The 12,274-nt window shown below is 38.5% G+C and overlaps 1 protein-coding gene across 2 annotated transcripts in view; it reads right to left on the reverse strand.

Moving 5' to 3' along the window:
- The window catches only part of rbm27 (RNA binding motif protein 27), a 139,869-nt gene that overhangs the window by 65,161 nt on the left and 62,434 nt on the right, over positions 1–12,274 (reverse strand). For both annotated transcript variants that reach the window (XM_059990488.1, XM_059990487.1), the window contains exons 9-13: positions 9,179–9,328; positions 7,455–7,599; positions 4,143–4,302; positions 979–1,182; positions 291–434 (exon numbers count right to left, since the gene is read on the reverse strand). In XM_059990488.1, coding sequence (XP_059846471.1) covers positions 291–434; positions 979–1,182; positions 4,143–4,302; positions 7,455–7,599; positions 9,179–9,328 — 803 coding nt within the window. The remainder of the gene's footprint in view (positions 1–290; positions 435–978; positions 1,183–4,142; positions 4,303–7,454; positions 7,600–9,178; positions 9,329–12,274) is intronic.

Below are 12,274 nucleotides of genomic sequence, written 5' to 3' on the forward strand. Positions count from 1 at the left end.
CCATTCTGCCCATCCAGTCTCTCCATCATTCCACTGTCTGAACTTGCTTAGAATTTCAAAAGGGTAAACAAGTCTTTGTTGATTTGCTACTTTCTATCTCAGCCGCGTGTTGCTGGAACTCACCTGTGTTCATTCTATCCAGCACCAACGCTCGTCTTTCCCTACCTACCCCAGCTTTTCATATTTAGCATTTCTATGTGTTTAAATTATTTCATGTCCCTATTTTCACTGTATTATTTCCTACAAATGCAAACATTCGACAAGGAGGAGAAGCACAAAACATAAATTACCTGTGAAGTTTCTCCACCAGCCACAAACTGGTTTGAACTGGGTTGTAGCCCGTCAGGCTGACTTCCACTCACTGGCCCAAGTCTTTGCTTTGTTGGTGTATTTGTCAGCACAAAAGACCCTGGACTGTGGTTTCGGTTTAAAATCTAAAACACAAGAAAAAGATTTAAGAAATCATTACACTTCTTTCCTCCAAACTCATCAACTTTAATTTTACAATGTTTCTATAATAACACTGTAATTTATTTATTAAATCTCTTTATAGAAGATGGCCTGTGGGGATAAACAACCCTGTTACTTTTAAAATCTGAACATTAAACTTAGCCTGATTACAAACTGAATTCAATAACATAGTCTGTGTAATTTGCTTTACAAGGAAAGCTACAATTTGATCGCATACAAAATGCAAATGAGAAAGCCAAATTATAATGCATCAGCATAACCAGGTTACATTCCGTAAGTGATCTCTGCACTAGCTTTAGCAGAAACCACAATGACAATTTCACACAGTTTGCTTTTAACTGTCCAGTCCTTTTTGCATAAAGCGAGAAAATAAAATGAAGTTAATCAACAGTAGAAGACTGAAGCAAGTTGAAGAAAAAAAACAAGCCATAAAAAAGGGGGGGGGTGGGGGAATAAGTATCCAAAATTAGGACTATAAGAGGTAGAAACCAAAATTATAAAAAGTACCTTATGAACAGTGTTGTGCTGCGATACTGCTAATTGTTGTGCCTGTACTTCATGCTGGTGTTGAATTCCATTATTCTCTCTGTGCCAATACACTCTGATAAACCTGTTGTTCAATACTGCTGCAGTACTAGAAATGGCTCGTTTCGCCTCTTCGTTCTGTGAGTACTGAATGAGAGCTGCTTCTGGATCACCTCCAAATGCAACCTATGGGATTAAATAGCAAAATGAAACAATATACTGCATACAGCACTGGTTTATTAACTTCGGAGGGGATCTAGTATTTGTGCTTAGAAATCATTTGAGAAAGACTTGTGTCACCATTAAGATATTAAAGTTAAAAAGCAGATTTTTTTGGGTTGTCATTCTTCCTTAGCTAAAAAAGTCACCTTTTTTAACCTATTCGCATGTCATTAGAACACTATTTATTGTTTAACATAATATTCAACAGAATTGCTTGTGCAAAGATCAAGAACAATGCAAATTACAGCACCCACAAGTCAAAAGCAAGGTGCAAACTACCTTTTTTTTAAAATCCAGCAGATTTTATGAATCATCATCTATATGAATGACCATGTACCACTGACACTTCATCCCATAACACTGCACCCAGACCGGTAATGAAAATTCATCCTTACCAAATATACAACCTAAAATCTGCAATACAGAATAAAATTTCCTCTCACTATATTTGTGATAATCTAAAGAAACCAAAATATTTTTTTCACAAACTTGTGTTTCTTCACACACAAGCACATGATGCGGTTTCATATAATTGAAAAATTGCAATAAGGATAATCTTCTAGGAACACAACAAATCCTGCCCTCCCCATAACCAAATGCCTGTAATATGTGCACCTCTTCCCATACTATCTCTAATACTGAATCAGTTAGTGAAATGTGTGAATAATTATAGTGCAACAACATATCCAAAAAAATCTAGTTTCAGTTACTTGAACTAAAATCACTTCTAAGCAAATGAAATTACTTTTAGGAACTCCGAATGAAAAACGACCAATGCACAACTATCATCACCAATGCATAAAAACCCTATTGTGGCAAAGAAGAGACACAAGCTCTCATTCAACACAAATTTACTGGACATTCTTTCATGCCCTTGTACATGTTCCACCATTCATAAAAACCATGGCTGAATGATTTTAACCTCAGGGCTACTTGCTTGCATGAATCTCCTACCCTGCAATATCGACTATAGCTCAGCATTTAATTCCCATAATCCTGATTGAGAAGTTGCAGAACCTGGACCTCTGTACCTCTCTCTGCAGTTAGTTCTTGACTTCCTAACCGTACCACAATCTGTGCGGATTGGCGATAACATATTCTCTTCAATGATTATCAACACTGGTGCATCTCAGGGGTGTGTGCTTAGCCCACTGCTCTACTCTCTAGATACCAATGACTGTGTGGCTAGGCATTGCTCAAATACCATCTATAAATTTGCTGACAATACAAATATTGTTGGTAGAATCTGAGGTGATGACGAAAGGGGATACAGGAGTGAGATATGCCAACTAGTGGAATGGTACCACAGCAACAACCTGGCACTCAACGTCAGTAAGACGAAAGAGCTGATTGTGGACTTCTGGAAGGGTAAGACAAAGAAACACATACCAATCCTCACAGAGGGATCAGAAGTGGAGACAGTAAGCAGTTTCAAGTTCCTGGGTGTCAAGACCTCTGAGGATCTAACCTGATCCCAGCATACCAATGCAGTCATAAAGAAGGCAAGAGAGTGACGATACTTCATCAGGAGTTTGAAGAGATTTAGTATGTCAACAAATACACTCAAAAACTTCTATAAATGTACTGTGGAGAGCATTCTGACAGGCTGCATTACTGTCTGGTACGGGAGGGGTGGGGGGGGGCAACTGCACTGGACTGAAAGAAGCTGCAGAGGGTTGTAAAGTTAGTCTATAAATTTACTAGCCTACAAAGTACCCAGGGCATACTCAAGGAGCAGTGTTTCAGATAGGCAGTGTCCATTATTAAGGACCTCCAGCACCCAGGGCATGCCCTTTTCTCGCTGTTGCCATCGGGTAGGAGGTACAGAAGCCTGAAGGCACACACTCAGCGATTCATGAACATTTCTTCCCCTCTGCCATCTGATTCCTAAATGGACATTCAGCCCTTGGACACTACTTCAACTTTTTAATATATAGTATTTCTGTTTTTTGCACAATTTTTAATCTATTCAATATAAATATACTGTAATTGATTTAGCTATTATTTTTTTCTTCTATATTATGTATTGCATTGTACTGCTGCTAAGTTAACAAATTACACATCACATGCTGGTGATCAAAAACCTGATTCTCCTTCTCTCAGTATCAAAAACCTATGAATATCTGAGTGGAATATATTAAACAATAGTCTTTACGGTCCTCCTGAGTGAAGAATTACAAATATTTGGATGAAGAAATATATTTTCATCTCAGACCTGAATATAGCCTTAGCCCCTTATTTTCAGACTGACATCTGGTTCTAGACGCAAAGCCAGCGCGACATCGGTTCTGCATCTAGTCCTGTCCTGTCAAGCCCCTTAAGAATCTTAAGCATATCAATTATTGTTCTAAATCCCAACATAACCACAATTTCTTAAGCTCTCTTCATATGCCAAGTTCACAATCCCTGTACTCCCCTTATCTTAAGTTGATTGCCAAATCTGGGAGCACGCTTGAAGTGGAGTAGTGCAATGTCCATTGACTTCTATAGCTTGGATGTAAATTCAACCTAATTTCACTGAAAAAGCTCACTCTCATCTTGTTACCAAAATCTTAGTGTTGACATGTTCGCATCAGAATTAATTTGCTACCACTGACTGCGATACAAGAATAACGTGATGCAAAGTAAAACTTATCACTGAAGTCAATTTTGACAGGTTGATGTCAACGCACACTAATGGTGCAGAGCAGGAAATATATTTAAACGTACAAATTAGATTTTCCCTAATTTAATGTACAGATGGAGATCAAAAGTACACTTATTCCAAACCCTAATCTTGAAATAGCCCTTCACTTGACAGCAGGTAATCATGAAGATACAAATACTGTTCATATCGCTGCTCTTTATAAAATGAGTTGCACTGCTGTTTACTGCACCAATTAAACAGAAAGTTTCCATGAATTATCTCTAACCAGCCTTCTTACCTGAATGTTGACAATAGTACCAAATTTACTGAAATGCTCATTCAGCTGGGTAATGGTGTTCATTTCCCTTGGGATCTTGCGAACCTCCAGCTTTGTGTTATCATATGCATGTTGTATTTTCTTCTGAAAACCTTGCTTGTTTTGATGGTTAAAAGGCTGCCTGCCAATTTTTAAAAAGAATGTAGCATTTACAAAGTAGCACCTAGAATTCAAGACTTTCACATTTGGTTAAGGATCTGCTTTGAACACAAGCCTATAGTTAAGTTTAGTTGTGTCAAAGTGAAATCTAATGTCAAATGTAAGTTTTGTATAAAGGAATAATCTGTTTTTACTTTCCAATTACGGCTATTAAAATGTACAGTGTCTGAAAATATAACACTGCAAAAGAAAATGAAATTACTGATCCAGAAAGTTTAAATGAACTGCATTAATATATAGCACTACAATGTGCAAAACAAAAATACGACAACAATCTGGCAAACAAAGGAGGTACATTTAAATCTAAAAGATTAGCAAGCATAACAAATATGTTGCATTAGCAAGTTCAGGTGAAGTGCAAAAATCATTACTTTAGCTAATTCTTTGAACCAAGAGTTCACCAATGCACATATTATGTTACGATGTTTACATGCACAGTACAATTAGGGCATTGAAGCTGTTTTTCACAGCTGCGACTGACTATTTCAAAGGCATTTTGCCAAGGTTAAGGACATTGCCTCAAAGGCAAAGGCGGAGGGGAAAGATTCAGTTACTGCGGTCAACATAGGGGCCAACAGTGCAGATAAAATTAGGAATAGGGTCCCATTCAGTGAGTTTAACAGAGGGTCACAGTTGAACTGCAGTTCTGCATTGCTACCAGAATCATAAACAAATTGGCAGAGTTGAAAGAGTAACTCAAAAAAGAGTGAAGGAAGAAACAGAAGCTACAATTTATAGGATACTGACTATAGTACTAGAAACATATTAATTTGCTAGGAAAAGTTTCATTTAAGCCAGCAGAGTGTTTTTTTTCTAGGGAATCACGCAACTCAGACTACAAACTACAGGGGTGAGAGAAAGGAGTGTTCAAAAGAAAGGTATAGATAAGCAGATCAGGACAATATGATGAAAACTGTGAAAAGAAGCAAAGAAGGAATGGTGGTATAAGTTAAATCAAAGAAATATGGCAAAATTAAATAATCAATGCACAAAGCCCATAACAAATTAAGTAGCCACAGTTTAGTCGGAGGCTGAAAATTAAATATTCCAATTTTCATGACACTCAAGAAAGGGCAGACAAATGAAAAATAATTTTATGAGAAAGGTCTGAAAAATAAAAGAATTAAGCAGAGTAGTAGAGAACAATCCTGGCTGAGAATAACATTAAGCAGAATCAATGCACATGGAGGGAAGGAAGGACCAGGTGTATATTGGAACATCTGCCATCACACACCTAATAAACATAACAAGAGTGTTAGAAAGAACATTAAACAAGACATGAGATTTGTACTAGGGTTACTTTAAAATTGTGACTTAGCAAATCAAGTTGCCAAATGTAATCTGGAGGACAAGGTCAGAGAATGCACCTGGGACAATTTCCTTAAAGAGATATGTCATGAAATCAACTCAGGAACAGGTTGTTTGAAGAAATTCTCTTGCGTAATGAGCTGGGGTTAATTAGTAATTACACTGTAATGGATTCCCCAGAGAAATATTATCACAATGAGAGAATTTTTTAAATATGGCTTGAGAAAAAGTTCTGAACTTAAATGGTGCTGAATATTTAGAATCAGATTTTCCAAGAGCTAAAATTAAAAATCTCACAGAAAATATGATCCAACAAAAGATTACAAGGAGAATATGGTGAGCATTAGACCAAATGGGAGGATGACAATGTTGTTGGATTGAAATAATTAAAGTATCAAGAGGAATAAAATTAAAATGAGAGTAAACCAGCAAGAAATCATTATCAGGTTTAATACCACTGACGTGTCATGAAATTTTTTGATTCTAAATATTCTGCACTTATTGTAGAAGGTATGTCATAAATTGAGTAATGGAGTTTGGATAATACGTCCACAAGTTGGTTGTGCTAAAGGATAAATCAAAACAGGAGCACGAGAACATTTTTCAGGTTAGTTGAGAATCAAGAGATGCCACATAGATCATAGCTACATGAAATGTTAAATTTGCTTATGATATAAAATTGAGTGGAACACAAGCTAGAGAGGAACCAAGGAATCTTCAAAGGGATGTAGAGTGATAAAGTGAATGTGGTGGTGGAGGAGGGAGTGGGCAGTAAAATAATGATTAGTGCACTTCAGCAAGAGAAACAGAAAAACAAATTCCCCCTCCCCTCCAAAAAAAATAAAAGTCAATAAATGTTGACATGCAGCAGGATCTTGGCCTCCTGGTTCATGAAATGCAGCAAGGTAATTTGCAGGCTCATTGAGCAACTCAGAAGATGAATGATACATTGTAAAAGAGTAAGAAAACCTGGCCATATATTAGTTAAACAGTACAGAAATTGGTCATTTGGCCGACCACATCTACACAAACCAATACTTGTACAGAACTCTGTTGAGAAAGCTTGATTTCTGCAAGCCTTTCTGATTCAGTAAGCTGTAGACTTCTCTCCTGTTGAAGTGCATACATTGAATGTGTTTTCTATAAGGTATGATTGACTTAAAATAACCAATACTCACTTGAGCTTAGAAAACTAAAAGAAAAAGCGATATTAGTGAAAAAATATCCAAAAGGGATTGATAGGATATATGTATTGCTTGGAGAACTCAGATAAACGATTGCTTATTTTGGACTGAGACAAGAAGAAATTCCTTTAAGAAATGAATTTGATGGATTTGAGCATAAAAGAATCAAAGGAGATGTGGATAGGAGTTGGAAAATGGACTTCAGATATAGTATCTCATCAAATGGTGAAGCAGGCTCAGGTGTGGAAGACAGTGGTGTGTGGGTGGCAAGCAGGGGTCATTCCCATTTCTACTTGTGCTTTCCATAATCAACTAGCCTCACCATGAAACAATTTATAAATTAGTATAAAAAGTATAAAAATACTTGCGCTCATCACCAATGATTTTAATTGAAAGCATATGAGTACGCAAATCTAGGCAAAACTAATACAGCATGTTGCAATACTCTCCACTGACTGCAGGAACCCATGAAAATTATAATCTGGCTCTTAATATCTATTTGCCCATTTAAGTAACTTGACAGCATTTCTACTCCATAAAAGCTAAATAAAAAGATTACACTTTAGCCCTCTTTGCAAAACATGAACAAAAAACAAAACCATGAGTAACAAAGCAACCTTACTTTTCCATCCAGAACTTTTTCATTGGTGGCCCATCCATAGCTACAACAGTTCTCTTCCTGGACTCTGGTTCAATGACTACACGTGATGCATTGTTGCTGGCAGTTGCAGCTAGACAGGCGTCTACTTGATTCACTTTTGTAGGTACTAAAAATGTTAAGAAAAAAGTATGCAAATCACATGGATTTGGTCATTTTAAGTAACAGAAAATCATGAATATTTTACCCTCAAATATTGCAGAGAAATCTCTGACAGCCCAGTTACTCAGCGTTCAAAGCTGGCAAGGCCAGACTTGAGACTTTCACCACAGATCCAAGCTTCAGTAGGTTCATCTGCACACTGCTTGACAGCATTTTATTTTTGTCAGTTCTCCAGACTGAAAGACCAGCAAGTTTTGGGTAGAGTAATAGATGTGCTACACATTTGGCCCAGAATTAGCAATTCGGATGAACCTCAACAAAAACCACTGCAGCTCTATCCAGACCTTCTATACAAGCACACACCCCACAAGGAAGTGGATAACTGTCTCATTCACACTGCAAGTGGTCTCAAGGGTAGCACATGGTGGAGCTGAGATTTTGGCTATACACAAAATGTCCAAAAGGGAAGGCTCAGTCGAGGTTACAGCAAGTTTTGGTGATGAGGCACTCTGCCAAGTATCTTTTGACAAACTGCTTCTGGACTCAACCCACAGTCTCCTCCTTCGGGGACTTCAGGATTTATTACACAGGCCACTACCTGATTGCTCTGTGGTCAAAGGTATTTTCCACTGAAATATTTCTATGAAAAATTTGTGGTGTGACACAGTCCCACTGAATGGCAATGATCCAGGCTCATCCTATGAAGTTCATGGTTGCAGACAGCTGCAGTTAATTCTAGGCAAAATTCAAGCAAGGCAACCCTTAAAAGCAAAAGGCCCTGTAATTTAACCACACCAATTAACATGGAAATCTGAATGGAGAAAAGATTTACCCTAAATAAATTGAAAGTGATTTCATTTTTAACAGGTCTTTTGAATTGGATTTTCACTACCCCTTCTCTCACAAACAAATGCTAGCTGAACTAGCTGAGTTTCAAACAGTAAGAAGCATTCAAACCTATTACTTAGTGTTTCAATAAACTGTTGAGCTTTTATTCAATTTAAGAAAATAATAGTTGTCCTCACCATCTTATAAATGTATATAATAAAAATTCAAAAACTAAATAATCCAAAATTCAACAACAATAAATCAATTAAATAATCTGACTGCTCAAGTTTAATATAGTTGGATTTAGTAGTTGCAATGTACTGCAGAAACTTCAGTTACATAATCACTTTAATAAAAGCTTGCACGAAAACGTCCAAATTTACTTTGGTCCTTTCAGACGAGTGACAGTAACAACACAACTCAATTTATTATTTAAAGTGATATTCTCTAATGAAACTTAGGAAAATGTGGTTTATTTTACTAATTGGGAATATAATTAACATGCTTAATTTGTTTAATAAACATGTTCAAAAACTGTCTTGTTAAGAATAACTATTTTTTCCCCCCAATAACTTCACTGTTTGTTTGTTTGTTAGAAACAGGCCAACTGTAAAAAACAAATCCAAAGGCTTGAACAGGCTCACAGAAACCTTAACTGGTTGAAAAATTTAATCTTCCACTATAAATTCTGAACCATCACAACTTGGCAAATAATAAACAGCTAACATCATTGCAGTTCATAGCAGGCAATCTCTTACCGCGCTGAGGACCATCCATAGTACTGGATGTTAATCCAATCAGATTAGGACGCTCTGTTTGAACTCGTGGAATGTAGTGTCGATATTGAGGCCTAGCACCAGCAGTAATACTGGGAGCTTCTGGATTATATCCATCAGGCTCATAGTTATCTGAAACAGAAGCAACTCATTTTGTTAAGTACAGATTGCAATTAAGTGTGGAATTCAGTAATACTGTGTCAGCCTATTAGGAATTTAAAATTATTACTTTTAGAGAAATTAAAATACAAATTAAATTGCTTAAGCACGCTTGCTGGTGAGATTGAAAATTAGAATGATTGACCCAATTGCCTTAGCAACTTCTAATTATAGTTTTTGTTCAATCTTATGAATTTAAAAGTTTGAATATAGCTTTGAGTTTGCAGTGAGCACAAAAACTATTAATTTGAAAGTTATCCAATAGATTTTATAGAGAAAGAGGAATTTCTCTTTTTAAGAATCAGACAGAATATGCCAATGTTTCTCTTTTATTCATTTACAGAATATTGTCAGTAATTCTTGGTTTTGACCGGTTCTTGACAGTTTACTGAACAACTGCAGACTTCTGGAGAAGACTCACCCTCAGGCTTAGGTAAAGCATACCAGGGTTTAAACCCACTAACAACATGGTTCCAAATCAGGAGGGAAGGGCGGTTGGTTCTCTTCCCATACAACTGTGGCCCTAAACTTCAAGGTTAAAAAAATGTCAATCAAGCTGCTGCAATTGAAGAAATCTTGCAGAAATCCTGCTGTCTGTTCTGGTGTACATAGGATCCACAGTGAGCTAGAGGCAGAGGTAGTGGTATTTAGAATGGAGGAGGTGATGTTCATTTTGATCAAGATGGTGCCAAATCTTCAGGAATATGGTTGGACTTACACAAGACCATAAGATATTGGAGCACAACTAGGCCATTTGGCCCATCGAGTCTGCTCTGCCATTCAATCATGGCTGATCCTTTTTCCCCTTCAATCCCATTCCCTGGCCTTCCCACCCATAACCTTTGATGCCATTTGCAATCAAGAACCTATCAATCTCTGCCTTAAATACACCCTGTGGCTTGGCGTCCACAGCTGCCTGTGATAACAAATTTCACAAATTCACCAGGCTCTGGCTTAAGATATTTCTCCACATCTATGTTTTGAATGGACGCCCCTCTATCCTGAGGCTGTGCCCTTGTCCTAGACTCCCCCACCATGGGAAACATCCTTTCCACAGCTACTCTGTCTAAGCCTTTCAACATTTGAAAGTTTTCAATGAGATCCCCTCATTCTTCTAAATTCCAGCGAGTACAGACCCAGAGACATCAAATGTACCTCGTATGATAACCCTCTCATTCCCGGAATCATCCGTATGAACCTCCTCTGAACCATCTCCAATGCCAGCACATCTTTTCTTAGATGAAGAGCCCAAAACTATTCACAATACTCAAGGTGAGACCTCACCAGTGCCTTATAAAGCCTTGGCATCACACCCCTGTCCTTGTATTCAAGGCCTCTTAAAATGAATGCTAACATTTTATTTGCCTTCCTCACCACTGAATCAACCTGCAAGTTAACCTTTAGGGCATTCTGCACAAGGACTTCCAAGTCCTTTCACATCTCAGATTTTTGGATTTTCTCCCAGTTTAGAAAATAAGTCTGCACAGTTATTTCTACTACCAAAGTGCATGACCATACATTGTCCAACATTGTATTTCATTTCCCACTTCCTTGCTTATTCTCCTAATCTGTCTACATCTTTCTGCAGCCTACTCATTTCCTCAACACTACTTGCCCCTCCACCAATCTTCATGTCATCATCATCCAACTAGATAACTAAAAGGAATAAAATTACTTTACTGGCGTAACTTACAAATAGCCAAAAGACCTGGGGAAAAACAAGAAGTGAGCCACTCAATGTAAGGTGACCAACTTTCAAGGTATATATGGAGCAAACTAAGTTACGTTGGTCATCAAATAGTTAGTCCCATCTCCTAAAGGACTTTGATATTGGAGAGCTCGGCAAAAATAGTTGTTTCCAGGTAGTTGTATAGCGACACACACAAAATGCTGGTGGAACACAGCAAGGCCAGGCAGCATCTATAGGAACTACAGTCGATGTTTCAGGCCGAGACCCTTCGTCAGGACTGAAAGAAGAGATAGTAAGAGATTTGAAAGTGGGAGGGGGAGGGGGAGATCCAAAATGATAGATGACAGGAGGGGCACCACCTCCAACAGGATCCCACCACCAAGCACGTCTTTCCCTCTCCCGCTCTTTCTGCTTTCCGCAGGGATCACTCCCTTGTCCATTCATCTCCCCCCTCCATCCATTCCCACTGATCTCCCTCCCAGTACCTATCCTTGCAATCAGAACAAGTGCTACACCTGCCCTTACACTTCCTCCCTCACCACCATTCAGGGCCCCGGATAGTCCTTCCAGGTGAGGCGAACTTCACCTCTGAGTCGGCTGGTGTGATATATTGCGTCCCGTGTTCCCGGTGCGGCCTTCTATGCATTGGCAAGACCCGACACAGACTGGGAGACCATTATACTAAACACCCAAGCTCTGTCCGCCAAAGAAAGCAGGATCTCCCAGTAGCCACACATTTTAATTCCACATCCCATTCCCATTCTGATATGTCAATCCATGGCCTCCTCTACTGTCAAGATGAGGCCACACTCAAGTTGAAGGAACAACACCTTATATTCCGACTGGGTAGCCTACAACCTGATGGCATGAACATTGATTTCTCTAACTTCCGTTAATGCCCCTCTTCCCCTTCTTACTCCATCATTTATTTATTGATTATTCTCTCTCTCTCTCTCTCACACACACACACACACACACACACACTCTCTCTCTCTCTCTCCCCACCCCCTTTCTCTCTCTGTCTTTCTCAGAATAATTCCTTGCCTGCTCTCCATCTTCCTCTGGTGCTCCCCTGCCCCTTTCTTTCTCCCCAGGCCTCCCATCCCATGATCCTCTCCTTTTCCAGCTCTGTATCCCTTTTGCCAATCAACTTTCCAGCTCTTAGCTTCATTCCTCCCCCTCCTGTCTTCTCCTATCATTATTTCGGATCTCCCCCTCCCCCTTTCAAA

The sequence above is a fragment of the Hypanus sabinus genome, chromosome 15 (assembly GCF_030144855.1).
Source record: "Hypanus sabinus isolate sHypSab1 chromosome 15, sHypSab1.hap1, whole genome shotgun sequence".
In the NCBI taxonomy this organism is placed as follows: domain Eukaryota; kingdom Metazoa; phylum Chordata; class Chondrichthyes; order Myliobatiformes; family Dasyatidae; genus Hypanus; species Hypanus sabinus.